The following is a 23147-nucleotide window of genomic DNA, read 5'->3' as shown; positions in this document are numbered from 1 at the left end:
GAGATATCGCGCCCCGGGGCGGGATTCCGTCACCTTAGCTCAACCCTGCCGTGCAAAAGAAGAAGATAAATAAGTGACACTTTGATAAAAAGTAGAGAAAATTAAGAAGAAAGAAAGAAATTATAAAAATTACAATAATACAACAAAACAAATAGAGAGAGAGAAAAATGAAAACTAATCGAAAAAGAAACAAAAAGGAAAAATGAAGAAAAAGATATCAAGAAAAAAATTACAAGAAATTTACTTTTAGATTTCTTACGTATCTTGTTACTTAATGCACGACAGAACATCAGACTCAGAAAACATAATGTTTACAGACAAAACATAAAAAAGAGATTTTAAATCTGACACAAATATTGTTTTTTCAATTCACATAGAAATTAAAAAATTTACTTTAATTCTGAACAGTTAGTATAAACAATTTTCAGTTTATTTTCAAATTAAAAATATAAAAATTGGAAACATGTCTCAAATTAGAAAATATTTAAAACATGTTTTATTTTCCATTTATAGTGATAGTGATAGTATACTAATTTGTATTAAAAAATAAATGGCAGGTAACTTTATAAACTACGCCACTCTGATAGGGGTGAGAATGCAGGGAGGGGGGTTTTACCGTTTGTTTACAATATATCGAAAGGGGGAGGGGTTCTGGGCACACGCGAAAAAAGGGTTAAAAATAGCGTGACTTAGTTTATAAAGAAAAACCCGTGTTTATGTAAAATTAATACAAATTTTTACCAAATATGTAAAAATATAAATTTTTATTTTATAATCATAAATTATAATTGTAAATTATAATTATGAATTATAAATTATAATTATAAATTATAAGTATAAAAAAATTATAAAATAAAAGGAATATTTAATTTAGAAGATATTTTTGGCCAAATAATCCAAAATATCTTCTAAATTAAATAACAAATCCAAAAACTTATAATAATTATTATTTGTGTCAGAGTCGTCACTATATTGTTTAATGTAATAAGGACTCACCGAATCAGCAACTCCCGCGTCGAAATTGATGAAGAGCTAAAGGCAGCATTGCTCATAGATCCACCATTATCATTGTCCTTTGCTCCGAAAATCCTTTTTGTCCTTCGGTCCTTGCATTTCCAGAGCACAACACTTTCACTAAATATCATTTAGATATTTTTAAACACACACTGAGTCTATAAAAGTCCTTTTGTCCTTTAATTCTTTCAGTTCCAAAGCACAACACTTGCACTAAATATCATTTGGATATTTTTCAACACAGCATTTCGAAATGTCCTATTGTCCTTTGGTTTTTAAACGCGCACTGAGTCTAATTTTTATAAATTATTTAAGTGTTCGGTAGTAACGACTTACTTGTAACAGTCTTTCTATAACAGTTACTTATTTCAAAATGCGTTGAAATTTTACATTTAAATCATCAAATAAATAAGTAAATAATAATTTTCTTCAAAACTAAAGAAAACTCCTTTTTGTTTTTGAATTTAATCAATAATTAAATTGGAAATTAAAATTTTTAACAATTAAATTCAATATGAATTCTGTGAAAATACATGATTTTACGTTTGTTATAATTTATAAGCTATTCTTTAAATAGAAAAAAATATATTATTGATAATGACAAGCTCTGAAGAAAGGTACCTAAGAAGCAATAAATTGTAGGTTATGTTTATAGTTTTCGGAGCAAAAATACAGAAAGAGAATTACTATTACAAACAATTGATGTTCATTACAACCAATAAACTTCAATTAAAACTGGTTTCAAATTTACAAAATTAAAAAGGAGCTTTGAATCAACATAAATCTAACCAATCTAACACGAACATAACCTTCAATTTCTTTACTTCTTAGGTACCTTTCTTCAAAGTTCGATTTAAAAATAAGATAAATAACAATTATAACATTCTGTTATAAAATTGTTATTTTTAAATTAAACTTTAAAAGAGACTTTAAAATTTGCAAAAAATTAAAAATCAAAATCTAGTCACTTGTAAATTGTCACGTACCAATAACACTGATTAATTAAATACTTTCAAAACTTTTTGAACAAAAACAAAACGGTTTAAAAACGCGCACTGACTTATTACTTTTTCTTTTGTCTAGTTGTCCTTTCTCTTTTGTATGTCCCAAATCGTTGTCTCCTTTGTCTCTTTCTTCTCTTGTCTGCTCCTTTGTCTGAAAAACGAAACAAAAAGAATTTAAACATAAATAACAAAGCAAAATTTAATGTATAACTATTATGTTCATAATGTTATATACTTCAACACAGAGAAATAATACAATCCTTCCTCTATAAGGAAGCAATATTTATTAAATTTTGAAAAAGTATTTTACAAATTGGGGAAAAAGTGCGACAAAGCAACTTTCGAAGTATTTAACTCCAAAACTAATGAAACTTTAAGTAAGATTGTACTTAAATGCTCAATGTTTTTTAATGTCAAAAAATAAATCTATATTAATAAAATCAAACTTCTGTCTGTACGAATTTTTGATAATTTTCAATTTTTTGCCAAAGGGTGGAGACTATTAAATAAGTAAAGTATTTTTGAAGAGCACAAAAATAATGAAGCTAAATGCCATGAAAGAGAAGAAAAAATGTTTAATTTTAAGAAATTCGGTTTTTTGAATTTTTGATAATTTTCGAAAATTTTACATTCTTTACCAAACAGTCGAGACTATTAAATAAGTAAAGTATTTTCCAAAAGCACAAAAATAATGAAGCTAAATCCCATAAAAGAGAGGAAAAAATGTTGAATTTTAAGAAATTCGGTTTTTTGAATTTTTGATAATTTTCGAAAATTTTACATTCTTTACCAAACAGTCGAGACTATTAAATAAGTAAAGTATTTTCCAAAAGCACAAAAATAATGAAGCTAAATCCCATAAAAGAGAAGAAAAAATGTTGAATTTTAAGAAATTCGGATTTTTGAATTTTTGATAATTTTCGAAAATTTTAGATTTTTTACCAAAGAGTCGAGACTATTAAATAAGTAAAGTATTTTCCAAAAGCACAAAAATAATGAAGCTAAATCCCATAAAAGAGAGGAAAAAATGTTGAATTTTAAGAAATTCGGTTTTTTGAATTTTTGATAATTTTAGATAATTTTAAATTTTTTACCAAAGGGTGGAGACTATTAAATAAGTAAAGTGTTTTTGAAGAGCCCAAAAATAATGAAGCTAAATGCTATAAAAGAGAAGAAAAAATGTTGAATTTTAAGAAATTCGGTTTTTCGAATTTTTGATAATTTTTAATAATTTTTGATTTTTTACCAAAGGGTGGAGACTATTTAATAAGTAAAGTATTTTTGAAGAGCACAAAAATAATGAAGCTAAATGCCATAAAAGAGAAGCAAAAATTATGAATTTCAAGAAATTCGTTTTGTCGAAATTTTGATAATTTTTAATAATTTTTTATTTTTTACCAAAAGGGAAGAGACTGTAAAATAGTAATATTTTCTTACCGAAATAGCTAATGGTAACTAATTATTATTTTTTTCCGGTCAAATGAAATTCCCGGCTATTTTCTGATTTTCCAGATTGGTAGAAACACTGTTAAATGTATTGGTAGAAACTAAAACCCGTCGAAGACGGGTACGACAGCTAGTAAGTGTATATTAACAATAAACTTACATTTAGCATGGATTCCCGCCAGGGTAGGCGATTTTCGCATCGTTGACTCGGTTCTTGTCGAATTTCGTAGATGAACACTGGCCGCATCATTGAGGGGAACTGGAAAATATACAAAAAAATCATTAAAAATATGGAAAATAATTGAATTAAACAAAGAATTTTTCAATGTTGTAAAATAATCTTGTCTGCTCAAAATTATAATTGAAAATTTGATTAATTCCTTCCAAAGAATGTAATTATTTATGAAAATAATTAAATGTTTGTGTAGAATTTTATTAAAATTTTTGAAAATAATTGAATTGTGAAGAACAATTTAATTATTTATAGAGTTAATTGAAATTTTGAGAATTTAAAAAAAATTTTAAACATATTTGAATTTCTGTGAAGAATTTTATGGAAATTTATAAAAATAATTGAATTTTTATAAAGAATTTTTTTTAAAAATAATATTCAAAAGAATTTTGTAAATCTGAAGAATTTTGCTATTTATGTAAATAATTGAATTCTTGAGAAGAATTTTTTTACAGTTTTCTTGGTCAAATTCAATTCCTGGCTTTTTCCCGGTAAAGTTAAATTCCCTGCTATTTCCCTGTTAGTAGATACCTTGCATTATTACAAAGTATATAGCAACTATTTGTTGACAATTAACACCAGTAACACTGACTAACTGCGATCCTAACCTAAAATAATTAGCGCACTATATATAATCACAATACAGTATTTAAATTATATAATTATAATTATAGATTTGAGAAAATGTCCTCAAAAACTATTTGTCGACAAGCAATACTGGACGAATAACGACAAACCTAACCTCAAATAATAAGCACACTATAAAATCAAAATAAAGTATTTTAATATTATATAGATTTGAGAAAATGTTTAAAAATATTTTCATTATTGAGAAAACAAAGAATAGTCAATACATACGAAGATGTTGCGAATAATATTTACTTTAAATATGAAGAAGAGCGATTACGATTGTCGAGCATGTCTTTGATAATAATTAACAAGGCTGTGCTATACTATCGAACATGGCATCTCTGAACTGAAGGAGCAGCCAAGACAAAATGGTTTATAAAAAAAGTCACTAAGTAATTCTGTAAATGTTATGTAAAACAACTCGAAAAATGGCAAAACTTTCAACGGCAAATTATAAAATACTAATAGACTTGTTTTGATAGGTGCATGTAAAAGTAGCGGTAACTAGACGATGTTTCGTTGGGACACCTATCGGCCATTTATAGAACTACAGCACTGCATTTCCTACATTACCGACACAAATATTTTATTCCCATTGGTCATTTTTAATGAGAGGGAAAATTTGAATTGTTTTTTAATGCATTACCATTTGAACTTTGTTAAGAAAGCAAATAAACACTCGGTTAAGAAAAAATACTACTTTTTATTAACAAAAAGAAAATATGAATCTTGCAAAAATGAAAAAAAACCTAATTTAGTAATAATTAGTTTATTATTGACAAAGCAAAAAACTGGATAAATAAAATAAAAATTTGTTTAATTTTCCAAAAAATAGAACTTCTAATAAACCATTATCTGTAATTGATAAATTATATATAAGAATATTTATTCCTTTAAATTATTATAGTTATAAGACTGCAAAACTGCTAAGAAACAAAATTATTAAATAAACTATCACAATTTTTAACGCTCGACAATCTTAAACTGTATAAATTAGTAGTAAGACAAATTGTGACGTGCTCCCAAGAAAATCTTAAGAAGCAAAAAATTTGAGGTTATGTTTATAATTTTCAAAGTAAAAATACAGAAAAAGAATTAGTTACTATTACAAATTATTGATGTTTAATACTTTATTACATTAAAAATATTCAATTAGAGCTGGTTTCAAATTTAGATTACTAAAAAGGAACTTTTAATCAAGTTGAATCTGACATAAACATAACCTATAATAATTTGTTTGATTTTTAGATATCTTTGGGTGGGAGCGCGTCCCAGTTATAAAATTATTTCACACGCACAATCGAAACTTGCAGGAATATTGATAACAATTTTTCAATATTAAAAATAATGAGAAAATGCGCTGTCAATATTTCTGCAAGTTTCGAGTATTGCGAGGATTAATATAAACTTTAATATACATACTTACATTTATGATGAATTCCCTTTAGCGTAGACAATTGAATCCGGCTAGTGACAATAATCTTCAAGTCATTCAAACCAGGAGATCCCTTTCTATAATAATTAATCAAAGTATAAAAACTTCGAAAACAACAATTTGTTGTAGAAAGACCCAGTTCTTATGACTCGAATTTCTTGTTGCCGGCATCTGCATTTTCCTAAGTGAATAGCGGCCACCAATGGAGTGATCTGGAAAATAAAATACTATTATTATTAAATATTATTATTATTATTATTAAATATTATTATTCTTTGTTCAGCAATAACTCTCAAAAAACTGAAAGTAAAAATATAAGTATAAATATAAAAAAATATAATTATTAATTGCTGTAAAAATCTTCGATAAACTATAAATAAACTAAGGAATTAAAAAATTATAATAAATGATTACCTTTACAATGGTTTTACTCGAATGATGACGATTGAATCCAGCTAATGACGAGATATTCCCGCTGCAAGATCCGGAAATTAGCAGCGCAGCTGGACAATGGCCAACAATGAAGAAATCTGAAAAATACAATACAATTAATAAACAATACAATACAACAACAAAACAAACAAACAAACAAACAAACAAAACAAACAAAACAAACAAAACAAACAAAACAATACAATACAATTTTACAATACAATTTATAAAAAATTTCTTTAAAAATTTGAGACAAATAATCAATGACTACTATTTTGGAACATTCCATTGTTACAAAGTGAGCAGCAACTATTTGTCGTCAAATAATACAGATTCTGCCATCCTTAACCTCAAAAAATATTTATAGCACAATATAGAATCACAATGCAGTATTTTAATTACACACATTTTGAGAAAACGTGTAAACATATTTTCACTATTGATAAAACACAAAGAATAGTCAATACATACGAAAATGTTGCAAATAATACTTACATACTTTAAATATGAAGAAACGCGATGACGATTGTCGAACATGCTTGGTTCTCTGCTATTATCAAACGTGGCGTCTCTGAACTAAAGAAAATGCGAAGACAAAAAGATTTTTTTAAAAAAACACAAATTCCGTAAATATTATGCAAAGAAAAGGAACAGATGCAAAAAATTACGAAACTATCAACGGAAAATTAAAAACTAAATGACACGCTTTGATAGGCTGAATGTAGTAGAGACAATGTTCCGTTCTGACACCTATCGCCCACTTATAGAACTACATCACTGCATTTCCTACATTACCGACACAAATATTGCATTCCCATTGGTCATTTCTAATGTGCGGGAAAATTTGAATTGTTTTTTAATGAATTACTATTTGAACTTTGTTAAGAGAGCAAATAAACACTTTGTTAAAAAAAACACTACTTTTTTTAAAAAAAGTAAATATAAATCTTGTAAAAATGGAAAAAAACTAATTTAGTAATAATTAGTTAAGTAATTTAATTTACAAACGCAAAAAAGTGGATAAATAAATAAAAAATTACTAATTTTGAAAAAATAGAATTTCTAATAAACATTATCTGTAATTGATAAATTATAAGGACAATTCTTAACGCTCTATAACCTTAGACTACATAACTTAATATTAAAATAAATTGTAACGTGCTGTCAAGAAATATACCAAAGATAAGCCAAAAATTTGAGGTTATGTTTATAATATTCAGAGTAAAAATACAGAAAGAGAATCCGTTACTATTACAAATAATTGATTTTTAAAACTTTATTACATTAAAAATATTTAATTAAAGCGGGTTTCAAATTTACATTATTAAAAAGGAATACATTTAATCAACTTGAATTTGACACAAACATAACCTATAATTCGTATGCTTTTTATTCTTTTAGATACCTTTGTTGAAAGCGCGTGCCACTTATAAAATTATTTCACAAACAATACTCGTAACTTGCAGGAATATTGATGACAATTTTTCAATATTGAAAATAATGAGAAAATATGTTGTCAATATTCCTGTAACTTTCGAGAAAAATATATATAATATTCCTTTTTGCGAGGATAAATATAAACTTTTATATACATACTTACATTTACGATGAATTCCCTTTAGCGTAGACAATTGAATCCGGCTACTGACAATAATCTTCGAGTCATTCAAACCAGGAGATCCCTTTCTATAATAATTAATCAAAGTATAAAAACTTCGAAAACAACAATTTGTTGTAGAAAGACCCAGTTCTTATGACTCGAATTTCTTGTTGCCGGCATCTGCAGTTGCCTAAGTGAATAGCGGCCACCAATGTAGTGATCTGGAAAATAAAATACTATTATTATTAAATATTATTATTATTATTAGATATTATTATTATTATTATTAAATATTATTATTCTTTGTTCAGCAATAACTCTCAAAAAACTGAAAGTAAAAATATAAGTATAAATATAAAAAAATATAATTATTAATTGCTGTAAAAATCTTCGATAAACTATAAATAAATTAATGAATTAAAAAATTATAATAAATGATTACCTTTACAATGTTTTTACTCAAATGAAGACGATTGAATCCAGCTAATGACGAGATATTCCCGCTGCAAGATCCGGAAATTAGCAGCGCAGCTGGACAATGGCCAACAATGAAGAAATCTGAAAAATACAATATAATTGTTAATTTATACAAAATTTCTTTAAAAATTTCAGACAAATAATCAATGACTACTATTTTGGAACATTCCATTGTTACAAAGTGAGCAGCAACTATTTGTCGTCAAATAATACAGACTCTGCCATCCTAACCTCAAAAAATATTTATAGCACATTATAGCATAGAGTTATTAGAATAGAGTGCGCAAGCGACCAAAATGTTTCTTAGGCGCATAGACGGAGACAGCCATACGAAAAGAAGACCCCTTTCCTTTCTTTCTCTAATAACGCATGCGCGATAGTGAAACAGCTGATGCATCGAAATAACTGTTGCTTGCTTGCAATTATATTTTTCTTTTATTTACATGACAAATAAATAATTTAAAATAAATTTAAAATTAAAATAAAACATTTATAATATTTAAAACAATTTTTCATGCGATCTTTTAGACAAAAACCTAACCAAAAACTTTCATTCTTGCACATGCGCCAATAAACAAGGTAAGAAAAGGGCTTTTGTCTCTTTCTATGCGCCTAAGAATGCCTCTCACGGTAAAAGGTATAACTCGCGCACTCTATTCTAATAACTCTATGCATTATAGAGTCACAATGCAGTATTTTAATTACACACATTTGAGAAAATGTGTAAAAATATTTTCACTATTGATAAAACAGAAAAAATATAGTCAATACATACGATGATGTTGCGAATAATCCTTACTTTAAATGTGAAGAAACGTGATGACGATTGTCGAGCAAGCCTTCGATACTTTAAGCTTTGTTCTCTGCTACTATCAAACATGGCGTCTCTGAACTAAAGAAACAGCAAACACAAAAAGATTTTTTAAAAAAACACAAATTCCGTTAATATTATGTGAAGAAAAGGAACAGATGCAAAAAATTACCAAACTATCAACGAAAAATTAAAAACTAGACACGCTTTGATAGGCTGAATGTAGTAGGGGCAATGTTCCGTTCTGACACCTATCGCCCATTTATAGAACTACAGCACTGCATTTCCTATATTACCGACACAAATATTGTATTCCCATTGCTCATTTCTAATGTGCGGGAAAATTTGAATTGTTTTTTAATGAATTACTATTTGAACTTTGTTAAGGGGAGGTTCTCATTGCAAAGGCCAAAATAAACACAAACTTTGACAATTTTTTGCAAAGAGCGGCTATGACTTAGCGATGTAGTTCTTTTTTCTAAATAAAGATACATTCTTGAACTTTCAAAACATATATTTCATTTTTAAAAAAATGCAAAATGGCGGCCAATATGGCGCATCTAGAAAATAATGTTTTTTTAAATATGGAAAACGGTGGGCATTCTACACTGCGCAATTTTTAGTCTAAAACAAAAACTCAAAATTTTTTATAAAGATGACATCCTAAAGAATAGGTTATACCTATAAAATAGTTAAAAAGTTAACAAAATGACAAAATGGCGGACACATTTTTAAAAAAACTGCGTTTTTGCATTATTTTTCTATATTTGACCTCTTGTAAAAATCTCTATTGTTAACAATTTTACCATATTATAGGTATAACCCCAGTAGAATTTAGTTACCTTTAATTAGCCGCAAACCCGAAGTTGATTGACTAAATAGTTTAGACGCTACGATGCCCACCAGTTTGAAAAATCTTGTTTCGAGAAAAACGCGTTTAAAGTTTGAGAAACATTTTTGTGCAATAATTAAATTCTTTCCAATTCTTTGTTCAATTAGCGTATTTGATAAATATCTATAGGTATTTAGGGTCACTCTTTACGATTCTGAGGTCAGATTTGCAAAATTTTTAAAAATCGATTCGATTTGCCTGACATTTGTTATTCAGTGCTCGGGACGCCGGTAAGTTCAAGACTCCATAAGAACGAAAATATTCTTCGGATCAAAAAATCGCTATACACACATATTCTACATATATATAGCTTTCAAAAAATACAATAAAAAAGAAATAAATTTTTTTGATTCCCGCAATGAGAACCTCCCCTTAAGAGAGAAAATAAACACTTTGTTATTAAAAAATACTATTTTTTTTTTAAAAAAGTAAATATAAATCTTGCAAAAATGAAAAAAAAACTAATTTAGTAATAATTAGTTAAATTTTTGTAATTAAATCTACAAAAGCAAAAAAATGGATAAATAAATAAACAAATTATTAATCTTGAAAAAAAAAATTTCTAATAAACATTATCAGTAATTGATAAATTATAAGGACACTTCTTAACGCTCTTTAACCTTAGACTAAATAACTAAATATTAAAATAAATTGTAATGTGCTGTCAAGAAATATACCAAGAAGCAAAAAATTTGAGGTTATGTTTTGTAATTTTCAGAGTAAAATTACAGATAGAGAATCAGTTACTATTAAAAATTATTGATGTTTAAAACTTTATTACATTAAAAATATTCAATAAAAGCTGGTTTCAAATGTACAATATTAAAAAGGAACGTTTAATCAACTTGAATTTGACACAAACATAACCTATAATTCGTATGCTTCTTATAGATACCTTTGTTAAAAGCGCGTCCCATTTGTAAGATAATATTTTACACACAATATCGAGACTTTTATGAATATACTTGATGACAATTTTTCAATATCGAAAATAATGAGAAAATGTGCTCCCTGCTGGAAGTAAAGAGATACAAAGAGATTAAAAAAAGGGGATAAAAAAAGATTAAAAGGTATAATAGTTTGGAGATGCAAAATGGATACTTAAAAGAGATACAAATTGTTTATCTCTTTCTATAACCTTATATTTATATATCTTTTTATCCCTTCTAATCTCTTTATATACAGTTTCAGATATAGAAATATATAGAAAAAAATATATAAAAAGAGATAAGAAATTGGGGATGCAAAGTGGTGAATTAAAGAAGATAGAACTTTTCTATCTCTTTCTATTCACACATTGCTATCTTTCTCTATCCATTTTCACATCCTTTCTAATCCACAGGAAAGTAAAAACAGAGATATCCCTTATAGAAGAAATCGATTAATTTCAATTAAAAACTTTCTCTATTGTTGTTAATTGAGTTTCTTAATCGTGTTGTTCTAATTCATTACTATTAACTATAAAAAATTTGCAAGTAAATCTTTAATATATTTTTAGAAAAGTTTCGGTGCTGTGTGAGTTTAAAACTAATTTTGGTTGTCTATTACTGATAAGCATTTATTGGTTAAATATATTTACAATAAACTACAAAAATATGAAAGTTAAACTCAAACAAAAACGTAAAATCGCACAGTGCATAACACACGCTTTCTGATCTACGGATCTACTGACCCGACGCCATGACACATAACAGCTGGGAAAATCGACGCATGCGCGTATATCTTTATGAGTATGTATATAGAAAGGGATATACTATAGTAGATTAGAAGAGATAACTTATTATATCTCCTCAAATCCCCATATTCTTGTCTATCCCTATATATCTCTTCTAAATGAAGTAAGGAGATAGAATATGGGATTGGAAAAAGATAAAAAGAATACCATTCGGAAAAAAAGAATGATAAAAAGGAATAGAAAAAGTTTAAAGTTTTGCAGTCTCGCATTTCTATCTTAATAATGGGAATAAATAAGTGTTAATAAGATCCTACATAAAAAGCGATGGAAGGGTATAAATATGATATCAATAGTTATTAAGAAAAGGTTATAAATGTGGACAAAGAAGATTATATCAAGAACTTCTGTCATAAAAAGATATAAAAGTTTATAGACAGGTTATTAAAAGGTATTGAGAATAGGTTATTAATAGGTATAAAGAATAGTGTCTATAAGGTCTAACATTGAAAGAGATACAAGGAAATAGACAGGATTTTAAAAGTAATAGAGAAAAGGTGATTGAAAGGGATAACAAAAAGTTGCAATAAGATTGTATATAAAAAGAGATAGAAGGGTTTAAAAAGGCTATTAAAAGTTATTCAAAAAAGGTGATTAAAAGAAATAGCGAACAAGTTGATAAAGGTAGGAATAGAAAGGCATAAAGAAGTATAGGTAAGAGATTAAAAGTTATACAATATTCATATCTCTTTCTATATTAGCAATAGAAAGGGATTAAAAGAGAAAAGGTTTCTATCTATTTACTTCCAGCAGGGGCTGTCAATATTTCTGCAACTTTCGAGTATTGCGAGGATTAATATAAACTTTAATATACATACTTACATTTATGATGAATTCCTTAAATTGACACATAATAGAATCACGCAATGCAGTATTTTAATTACACACATTTCAGAAAATGTGTAAACATATTTTCACTATTGAGAAAACAGAAAGAATAGTCAAATACATACGAAGATGTTGCGAATAATACTTACTTTAAATATGAAGGAACGATGATGACGATTGATAACGATTGTCGAACATTTTTGGTCTTTGGTTCTCTGCTATTATCAAACATGGCGTCTCTGAACTAAAGGAACAGTCAAGACAAAAAGGTTTTTTAAAAAAACACAAATTCCCTTAATATTATGTGAAGAAAAGGAACAGACGCAAAAAATTACGAAACTTTCAACGGAAAATTAAAAACTAAATGACACGCTTTGATAGGCTGAATGTAGTAGAGACAATGTTCCGTTCTGACACCTATCGCCCATTTATAGAACTACAGCACTGCATTTCCTATATTACCGACACAAATATTGTATTCCCATTGGTCATTTCTAATGTGCGGGAAAATTTGAATTGTTTTTTAATGAATTACTATTTGAACTTTGTTAAGAGAGCAAATAAACACTTTGTTAAAAAAAATACTACTTTTTTAAAAAAAATACTACTTTTTTTAAAGAAAGTAAATATAAATCTTGTAAAAATGGAAAAAAACTAATTTAGTAATAATTAGTTAAGTAATTTAATTTACAAACGCAAAAAAGTGGATAAATAAATAAAAAATTACTAATTTTGAAAAAATAGAATTTCTAATAAACATTATCTGTAATTGATAAATTATAAGGACAATTCTTAACGCTCTATAACCGTAGACTACATAACTTAATATTAAAATAAGTTGTACCGTGCTGTCAAGAAATATACCAAAGAAGCCAAAAATTTGAGGTTATGTTTATAATTTTCAGAGTAAAAATACAGAAAGACAGTCAGTTACTATTACAAATTATTGATGTTTAAAACTTTATTACATTAAAAATATTCAATAAAAGCTGGTTTCAAATTTACATTATTAAAAAGGAACGTTTAATCAACTTGAATTTGACACAAACATAACCTATAATTCGTATGCTTCTTATAGATACCTTTGTTAAAAGCGCGTCCCATTTGTAAGATAATATTTCACATACAGTATCCAAACTTTCATGAATATTGATGACAATTTTCCAATATTGAAAATAATGAGAAAATGTGCTGTCAATATTCCTGCAACTTTCGAGTATTGCGAGGATTAATATAAACTATAATATATACTCACATTTATGATGAATTCCTTTTAGCGTTGACAATTGAATACGGCTAGTGACAATAATCTTCGAGTCATTCAAACCAGGAGATCCCTTTCTATAATAATTAATCAAAGTATAAAAACTTCGAAAACAACAATTTGTTGTAGAAAGACCCAGTTCTTATGACTCGAATTTCTTGTTGCCGGTATCTGCAGTTTCCTAAGTGAATAAGCGGCCACCAATGGAGGAATCTGGAAAATAAAATATAATCATTAGTTTCAGCAATAACTTTCCAAAAAAACAAAAAATAATATCCATTTTGAATCATTTGTTTTGAGTCACATGCTTACATTCACGTTACTGTTTTATTCTGCTTTGAACTTTAAAGAAATAAGAAAATTCTAGAAAATGAAAATGGCTGACACAACCAAGTCATTTCTTCGTGACTGCAGATCCCAATTAAATGTGACGCGTTCCGAAGAAAGGGACACAAGAAAGCTAAATTTTTCAGGTTGTTTTTAATTTTTTAATTAAAACATTAAAAATATTTCGTATAATAAATGTAAAAGTGACACAAACATAACCTTAAAATGATTGGCTTCCTAGGTCCCTTTCTTCAGAACGCGTCAAAAATTAGTAAATACTTACAATTATAGATAACTGAAGAAATTTATAGTGACAATAATCTTAAAGCCATTGAAACCGCAAGATTCCTTTAATTATATAGAAATTTCGAAGACAGCAACACTGTTCTTCAAAGGCTAAGTTATGATGATTCGCTTCTCTTGTTGCCGCGGGATCTGGAATTTCACTGATGAACAAAGACCGCATGAATGGAGAAATCTGAAAAATAATAATAATATAAAATATTATTAAAAAAATAATCATTAATTTATGTAAAAATTTTCGATAAACTATGAGTAAATTAATAAATTATAATCGATGCTTATATTTACAATGGTTTTACTTGAATGAGGACGATTGAATTCAGCTAATGACAATGATCGCTTCAAGCCATTGTATCCGGAAGATGCCTTTTGAAGTTATTACTCAGAATAATTAAACAATAATTGTTCTATTATCAAGTTCATATGACGAGATATTTTCGCAGAGGGATCTTGGAATTCGCAGCGCAGAATTCTAATGGACAATGCGGCCACCAATGAAGAAATCTGAAACATACATTTCATTTCTTTAAAGATTTACAAACAACAATGACTGCTATTTTGGAACATTCCATTGTTACAAAGTGAACAGGAACTATTTGTCGAAAAGTACCCTAGACATCCTAACCTCAATATAAACAATTAGCACATTATAGAATCACAATGCAGTATATTAATTACATACATTTGAGAAAATGTGTAAAAATATTTTCACTATTGAGAAAACAGAAAGAATAGTCAATACATACGAATATGTTGCTAATAATACTTACTTTTAATATGAAGAAACGTGCGATGATGACCTTCATTCGGTCGAAAGTGAAATGTCCAGTGCTGTCACCTTGTGTCAATCATTGGAACTGCTACTCTTGTCTTTCTGCATTATCTACTAAAACTCTCACTCCCAATGACCATCTGAAAAATGTTTAATTCAAAAATTCTAATTAGTACATTTATTGCAGATATATGCAACTGCTATGAAGTTGGCAGAGATTTGACCTGGCGCTAACTGCAAAAAAGGCCGATTTTTGGCGGGAATTTAAAAAAAGATATTATTTTTATTATTTATAAATATTTATTAATTGTTCACTTTACAAATAAAGATTTTAACTCTTTTCATTTAGATATTAAGTAATTAGTTTATGAATTTAAATTATAGTCTTATTTTTCGCTATTGTAATTCTCATTTAGAAATGTTAAATATACTTATATAAAAATGAACTATAACAAATTTTTGTTATTTATAAATAACGTAACCTTTTAAATGAAATTATTTTTTAAAGACAGATAATTACTATATAATTATGCATAATATTGAGAAAAATCTTTATCATTATGTACTGAATCTTTGTCCTTTGACTTCTAACCTTAAAGATAAACTTTCAGTCGCACTTTTCTGATGCTGAGTTCGTTTAACTTTCTATTTGCAATTAAAATTTTTCATAAAATCAATATGTGGTTTAACTGAATTTCGTTTTCACTTATTTAGAATTAAATTGTTTATAATAAGTCAACTCAACATTGTAAGTCACTTATGAAAATAAATTCTAATTTTGAAAGGTACCCCAACAGTATTTATAAACTTGCAGCAACATTTTTATAACATTGCTACAAGTTTCGCAATATTGTTGCAATGTTGTCAAAGTTGCTGCAAGTTTAACCTTAAAATTCATTGCTTCTTACGTACCTTTCTTCAGAGCGCGTCATAAATATGTTAATGAGTATGTATGAACTGTCAGTATAAAACATTGCTCATCTTCAAAATATAACAGCCGGAGGAAAATATATATTGTATGTACATATATTTACTGTTATAATAAAATTGCGCTGGCGCGCGTCAATATTAAGAAAAGATGTTGCCTTGACGACAAGAGCGAAATTGCTTTCAAAGGGTTAAATCTCATTAATCAAGGGTCCTCTTCTTCAGATGCTGTTAGGCATTCGAACAACAATCATTTGACCAATAATTGTTTCCATTTATAAAAAAAATTAATTAAAAAAAAAAAAAAAAATTATAAATTATAAATTCAATGTTAATTATAATTATTTTATAATTATAATAATTTGGTTAATTATAAATACGTATATTATAATAATTTGGTTAATTATAAGTACGTATATTATATAACTATACAGTACGTAGTAAAAAGTAAATTAAGATTCGTTTACTGCCTATAAAAAATGTGGAAAAGAAAAATAAGTGCCACGAACTGTCCAAGTGAAGAAAATCAAAGACAGCAAGAAACTAAACACGACGAAAGTGACAATATGAAGAAGAGGCACGAGTTTGAATTTTTAAAAGCAAAAAATCGCATTTGGCAAAATTTGAAAAGAAATTTTGAAAAATTTGCTGGTTTTCAATTGGATGAACTTGAATCATTTGAAAAATTCGTCAAATTTCTTTACCGGCCAACAGATCCCTCCAGTTTAGGAGTTACACGAGCACTTTTTGGTAAAAATTAAATACTTCCATTTAAATGTGTATAAGATTAAATATTTCTTTCAATTGTATATTGCATATAAATTAATTTAATTATAATTTTTAATATTATTCATTTTAATTGTGTAATCGAATAAATTCTATTTAATTGGGGAAAAAAATTCTAAATTGACAGGACTCTGCATGGTAATAGATATCGTTTACGAAAGGGGACTATCAGATATAGATAAAAAATGGGGCGATCCTAAAATTTGTCGATTTCCTCTAATTCATGGAATGGAAGCACCAACGCTTCCGTGGATGACGATTATTTACACGATCATGTGGTTTGGTGCATTTGGAATTATGCTTGGATATTATTTCAAAATTGCCTGCTTTTGCTTTGTATTGCCCTATTGGTATATATTTTTATTGGACAAAACTTTTTGGAACAATCACAGTTATTTGTATGGTGTCGTCGCTATTCTCTACTGGGGAACAGGTGCAGATAAATATTTGTAAGTTGGAAAAAAGAATAATGTAAATTTGACCCGCACTGAAGAAAGGTACTAAAGGTACTTAAATCATTTGGAGGTTATGTTTGTTATTTTTTTGTAAAATAGGCTAAAATAAAATAAATTAGTGTCTAAAATAGGCTCTTTTTCTGTCCTTATGTTGAACATAACATAAAAATACAAAAAAATCTATTGTATTTTTAAGTTATGTTCGTCATAAGGATTTTTTCTTCTTAAGTACCTTTCTTCAGAGCGAGTCAAAAATGTAAATAATAAAAAGAACAATTCTTATTGTATTGAATTAAAGTTCCTTAGATTCGTTAACGAAGAAGAAAGAAGAAAAAGTACCATTTTGGAATTATTTCATTTTACGATTTCAATTCTTCCTTTTATATTTTCTCGCTGGTTTGAAGAAAACTGATATCGATTGGTTAAGAGGTTATTCAGTGGTCACTTTATCAGGACACTGGATATTTTACCCATTTACGTAAGTTTTATTAAAATTAAACAAAAAAAAAACATTTTAAATATGTATAACAATGTATTTTAGAGTGTTATTAACGGCAGAGCAAACAAATCACTTTATTGTTCATCTGTTTGGATTCATTTTTGACTTAACCATTGGATTTTGGATGATGTTTGATAAAACTCGCCTGCCAGCAATGCTTGTTTGTACTGCTTTCCACTTAATGAACACAAGACTGTTTTCTATAGGTAAGAAAAATTTTTAATGAGAAAATAAAAAATGCTACTAATTGTACAACTAAAACCACAAGCAATACAACTAAAAATACCAAAAAAACTATTTGTTAAAAGCGTACCAATTTTTACAAATGATTTAGGAATGTTTCCATACACATGCCTTGCAACAATGCCTCTTTTCTGTCATGTCGATTGGCCAAGAAAATTTCAAAAGTTGACTACTACAATGTACCTACCAAAATGGAGAGTTAACGTTAAGTTGCTTTTTCAAAAAATATTTAAAGCTTGTGAAAAAAATAGACAAGATAAGAAAAATGATGATATTCACGATAATGATAATATAATTCAGCAGCAAGATGACAACATGAAAGGTAGTGAAATTAAAGATTCGGAATTAAACAGAGAATCAAGAGAAGAAGAGAAGCGACAAAATGAAGAAGAAGAAGAAGAAGAAAAGGAAGAAGCAGAGGAGGAAGAGAAACAAAGAGAAGAAATTGATGATCTACCTCCAAAATTTCTGGCTGAGGGAATGAATTCAAACCGTTTGAAACAGTCAGAAAAGATTTCAAGAAAACAAAAATTTGTTATTGTTCTACTAATTTTTCACGTGGGTTTACAGTGCTTTTTGCCGTACTCTCATTTCATAACACAGGTAAATTGAATTTTAACTTCTAAATGACTGAAATTTAACAAAAATTGACTAAATTTGACATTAATCAAAAGTAATAGATGCTTAAAGTTAATTTTCGTTACTCAGGGTTATAACAATTGGGTTCCTGGTTTATACGGATATTCATGGAACATGATGGTCAATTATTGGGACGCAATTGCTGTGGTAATCCAAGTACGAGACAATGTAAATAATGAAGATTACTTTATTAATCCCGATGCCTATGTTAGAAACAATAGATGGTGGAGACACGGGGACATGGTAAAACAATATGCACATTGTTTAAAGGTATGTATACTACAATGGACAGCTAAAAACAATTGTAAAAATTCTAAGCAACGGATTAATTTATTAATGATTCGATTAAATAATCGAATCATTAAGCAATTAATCCGTTGCTTTGAATATTGTTATATATTCGGTTCTAAAATTAATTTAATAATTAATCCTATATTTAATATTTTAATTTAATAATTAATCCTATTTTTAATGAAACAAGAATGAAAATAATTCTGATAATAAATAATTAATTACACAGGACAATCTAATGAAGGAAACCCAAGTGATATTATCTTCGAACATAAGCATTTATGTCGATGTATGGTGTTCTCTAAATGGGAGATTTCAGCAGAGAATGTTTAAACCGAATGTTGACATATTAACTGCAGAGTGGCATCCATTAAAACCTGTTTCCTTTTTAGTTCCTCTGCTGATAAACTTCAATTTCCATCGGTATGCACTCACAAATTCATATTACTTACCAAACTTTTGCTATATTTTTTATTTTTGCTATTTGTATTGCTTCAATTTTGAATCAAGTTGATTACAAATTGTCCATTTTTACCAAAAAGCCATTCAACACAAATAGCATAATATTTTGGAACAAGTGAAATTTATTTCGAGTCAACATTCCAGCATTACTAAATCCGTGCGCTACTCGATGAGTGTCTGGATATTTGACAGTTAAAGTTAATTAAGAGTTAAATTGGGGCTCAATCGTAGAAATTATCAAATGATCAAATGATAATGAACATAACTTGTAATCTTTTTGTTCTCGATCAGCTTTCTTCATATAGCGAGTGTAACCGAGTCATAAATGCATAATTATACCATAATAACAAAAAACTGAATATTTTCAGATACAACTTGGAAGAAATCGAAAAACAAGTCTACACATGGTCGAATTTCTCCGACGTTTACTTCGTGGCTGATTATCCTGGTATGAAAAAATTAAATTTCGTCGATGAAGAATTAGCAAATGTCACATTGACTGTAATAGAGGGAGAAGTGTCATACACTGAAGAAGGAGAAAAAATGAAAGTGATCATTTCAAAAGGAGATCATGTTCATGTTTCAAGTCAAGTATTTCATCAAGTGGAAGTAATTAGTTCAGTTCCAGCATGTTACATGTACACTTTTCTAAATAGAAGTGAATTTTATCGAAATAATGAGTAAGTACCTTAAAACTTATTAATTATTAATATTTTCTTAAAATTTTTATTAATTTCAATGAATATTTTTCTTTCTACAGAATAAATAAATTATCAGAGAATCATTCTAGTCCACCAACATTAAAAACACTGATGTATGAAATAAAAGAAAATTTTAATGCCTGGATACGAGCTATCAAACACATAAACACTGCATTTATCAATATTTTCTCTAAATCATTTTACAATTGCGACGTAGAAAATCGTATAAATTTTCATCAAGCACTTCCTTAATTGTATAAATACAAAGTGCATAAAATACCGAAGCATATACTTCGAATTTATATTTAATTATTAGAGTTTAAAATAGTTTTCATCTTAAAATATTTTTCATCTTCTAATGTAAGTTTTGAAGAAAATTTTCAATTATCTAATTTATTGAAACATGCAAAAATTTTTAGTGATTAGAAAAATCAATTTGTCGAAAGTATAAATCATAATCTTCAGACTTGGCAATTATCAGTTATAAATAAAAAGTCTTTATCTAACTTGAGTGTAAATATTCTTGTCGCTTGCGCCGTTCGCTTCAGTTTTCAAAGTGAATTCGACTTATAAATTAATAATTAAGAAGTAAATTTAATAATTAGAAGTACATTTTTGATAAGAAAAAAGAAAACCCAAAAAAATGGAAACTGTCACATTTTTGAATGTAGAATTAATAATTATTAGTATAACAGTGTTTGTTGTATTTTATTTGCTAATGATGAGACACTTTGAATATTGGACAAGAAAAGGTGTAGTGCAAATAAAACCCGTGCCAATTTTCGGTAATTTCGTCAAATGTTTCTTTATGAAAATATCACCTGGCCATTGGTTTAAAGAATTTTACGAGAAAAGTAAAAATTTACCATATATGGGAGTTTATATTTTAAATCAACCCGGTCTAATGCTACGAGATCCTAACATAATAAAGCAAATTCTTCTAAAAGATTTTAATAATTTCGCCGATAAATTCATGGAATCTGGAAAGAATGATCATTTGGGAAATGCAAATTTGTTTATTGTAAAAAATCCCGAATGGAAAATTCTTAGAACAAAAATATCGCCAGTCTTTACATCAGGAAAATTGAGACAAATGTTTGAACTAATGACAAGTGTGGGTAATAATCTCGATACTTATATGAAATCACTTAATCTTCATGGTAAGTTTTTTAATCAAAATTGTTTTTTTAATTTTAAAAAACTTTTATTTGACTTTTAGAATCATAAAGCTTTTCACTTTTTTTTTTTAATTAGGTTCGGGAAAGGCAATAGAAATAAGAGAAATTTGTGCAAAATTCACAACGGATTTAATAGGAACAACTGCCTACGGTTTAGAAGTGAACAGTCTAAATAATCCAAATGCAGAATTTCGAAAAGTTGGAAAACGAATTTTCACCTATGATATATTCAGATCTTTGGAATTGAATTTCATATTTATTATGCCACAATTAGCGAGATTATTTGATCTTAGATTCTTTAGAGGTGATGGCAGTGCATTTCTCAAGAAAGTATTCATGGAAACATTGAATGAACGCGAAAGATCTGGAGGAAAGAGAAAAGACTTGATCGATTTACTGATAGAATTGAAGAAAAAGTACGAAAACGAAGATTCTCATGGAATAAGTAAGTTTTATTTTAACTTTAAACTCTTGTGATAAAAGAAAACTGAATGATGTAATTTAATTGCAGAATTTGAGGGTGATATTTTATGTGGACAGGCCGCTATCTTCTTTACCGGAGGTTATGAAACTTCATCAACAACAATGTCTTGTGCCTTTTATGAATTAGCTAAACAGCCGGATATTCAAGAGAAATTAAGGGCTGAAATAAAAAGTGCTCTCGAAGAAACTGATGGACAAATAACACAAGATTTGGTACAAAAATATTTATGTACAAATGTCAAAAACAATTTATTCAACCCACACAGAATCGAAACTTTTCTAAAGGTTGAAATTTCATGAGCTTTGCAACTACTTGAAAATTCAGAAAAGTTACAGTCAAGTTAATTTCAATGTTTCAGGAAATTTTCGATGCTGTGTGGGAAATTGTTTTAATATTTGTTATCTTGTAGAAATTTGAAAATAGTCAAAAAGTATAATTTAATACTTATTTGATTCCTTAAAAGATCAGTATACTAATTGTGGTTCTTTTTTTAGATAAGCGGCCTTCAGTATTTAGATATGGTTGTCTCGGAAACTTTAAGAATGTATCCAATTCTTCCCGTTCTGGATAGAAAGGCAATGAACAACTATCAAATTCCAGGGACAAATATAATTATCGAAAAAGGTACACCTGTGTTTATTCCATTATTGGGAATGCACTACGATCCACAATACTTTTCAAAACCGGAATTATTCGATCCCGAACGTTTTTCGGAAGAGAACAGAAAATCTAGAACTAATTATGTTTATATGCCATTTGGAGAGGGACCACGTAATTGTATTGGTAAAAATATAAATATATTTAAATCTTTTAAAATACAAAATGACGCGCTCCCAATAAAGGTACCCACACAGCATCTAAACTTGCAGCAATATTGTCACTGTTGCTGCAAGTTTAGATGCTGTGTGAGTACCCAAAGAGCAAGAATATTATTTAATATAATTTAATAATTTCTAATAAATTTACAATTATTGTTTAAACAGGAATGCGTCTCGGATTGCTACAAACAAAATTAGGATTAATTCACATTATATCTCAGTACAAATTGACAACCTGCGAAAAAACTGTATTGAAAATAGATCCAAGAGCGTACCTAACAACCGTAAAAGGTGGTATTGTCTTAAACGCACGCAAAATTAATTAATTTTACCTATAAATAAAGTATTTTTAGAACTATTTTGCTTATTTGATCTCGAATCTAACTATAAAACGCCGTGTAAAAACTAATTATATAATTATATAATCAATAAAACAGGTTTATCTGAATAAAATTTATTTTCCTC

At 27.8% G+C, this 23147-nt stretch overlaps 2 protein-coding genes and 3 long non-coding RNA genes across 6 annotated transcripts; 2 read left to right on the top strand and 3 right to left on the bottom strand.

The window, feature by feature from the left end:
- Positions 1-2019: 2019 nt before the first annotated feature.
- LOC122506971 lies at positions 2020-6761 on the bottom strand. Its single transcript, XR_006302059.1, has 5 exons — positions 6689-6761; positions 6176-6291; positions 5753-5973; positions 3625-3723; positions 2020-2169 (listed from the first exon to the last, which is right to left on the bottom strand). It is a non-coding gene; the product is annotated as an uncharacterized LOC122506971 (long non-coding RNA).
- Positions 6762-7810: 1049 nt separating this feature from the next.
- LOC122506970 lies at positions 7811-9140 on the bottom strand. The gene is made up of 3 exons (XR_006302058.1): positions 9070-9140; positions 8236-8351; positions 7811-8014 (listed from the first exon to the last, which is right to left on the bottom strand). It is a non-coding gene; the product is annotated as an uncharacterized LOC122506970 (long non-coding RNA).
- Positions 9141-14509: 5369 nt separating this feature from the next.
- LOC122506969 lies at positions 14510-15431 on the bottom strand. Its single transcript, XR_006302057.1, has 3 exons — positions 15198-15431; positions 14716-14931; positions 14510-14602 (listed from the first exon to the last, which is right to left on the bottom strand). It is a non-coding gene; the product is annotated as an uncharacterized LOC122506969 (long non-coding RNA).
- Positions 15432-15837: 406 nt separating this feature from the next.
- Positions 15838-20500, top strand: LOC122506965 (vitamin K-dependent gamma-carboxylase). 2 transcript variants are annotated; one of them, XM_043619412.1, is made up of 10 exons: positions 15838-15947; positions 16617-16876; positions 17040-17361; positions 17666-17845; positions 17909-18072; positions 18201-18712; positions 18818-19018; positions 19269-19462; positions 19870-20181; positions 20262-20500. In XM_043619412.1, exons 2-10 carry the CDS (start codon positions 16693-16695, stop codon positions 20452-20454), a joined length of 2262 nt encoding a protein of 753 aa, XP_043475347.1. In that variant the 5' UTR covers positions 15838-15947; positions 16617-16692; the 3' UTR covers positions 20455-20500. The 2 variants fall into 2 exon arrangements, with proteins under 2 accessions (XP_043475347.1, XP_043475346.1); XM_043619411.1 differs by lacking the exon at positions 15838-15947 and having other exon boundaries at positions 16533-16876.
- Positions 20501-20702: 202 nt separating this feature from the next.
- On the top strand, positions 20703-23135 carry LOC122506966 (cytochrome P450 6k1-like). Its single transcript, XM_043619414.1, has 5 exons — positions 20703-21362; positions 21457-21825; positions 21892-22076; positions 22359-22647; positions 22848-23135. The coding sequence occupies exons 1-5, from the start codon at positions 20846-20848 to the stop codon at positions 23006-23008; spliced, it is 1521 nt and encodes a 506-aa protein (XP_043475349.1). The 5' UTR covers positions 20703-20845; the 3' UTR covers positions 23009-23135.
- Positions 23136-23147: the final 12 nt, after the last annotated feature.

This window comes from Leptopilina heterotoma, unplaced genomic scaffold, assembly GCF_015476425.1.
Source record: "Leptopilina heterotoma isolate Lh14 unplaced genomic scaffold, ASM1547642v1 Lhet_44, whole genome shotgun sequence".
Taxonomy (NCBI): Eukaryota; Metazoa; Arthropoda; class Insecta; order Hymenoptera; family Figitidae; genus Leptopilina; species Leptopilina heterotoma.
This window is presented reverse-complemented; position numbering and strand designations above follow the sequence as displayed.

Excerpts from the sequence above, each read along its gene's own strand:
- LOC122506965 (XM_043619411.1), top strand. The coding sequence starts at position 16,606 with ATGTGGAAAAGAAAAATAAGTGCCACGAACTGTCCAAGTGAAGAAAAT. Across the intron at positions 17,846-17,908 it reads TGGATATTTTACCCATTTAC|AGTGTTATTAACGGCAGAGC; the intron begins GTAAGTTTTATT and ends AATGTATTTTAG. Across the intron at positions 19,463-19,869 it reads ATAAACTTCAATTTCCATCG|ATACAACTTGGAAGAAATCG; the intron begins GTATGCACTCAC and ends GAATATTTTCAG.
- LOC122506966 (XM_043619414.1), top strand. The coding sequence starts at position 20,846 with ATGGAAACTGTCACATTTTTGAATGTAGAATTAATAATTATTAGTATA. Across the intron at positions 22,077-22,358 it reads GACAAATAACACAAGATTTG|ATAAGCGGCCTTCAGTATTT; the intron begins GTACAAAAATAT and ends TTCTTTTTTTAG. Across the intron at positions 22,648-22,847 it reads GGGACCACGTAATTGTATTG|GAATGCGTCTCGGATTGCTA; the intron begins GTAAAAATATAA and ends TTGTTTAAACAG.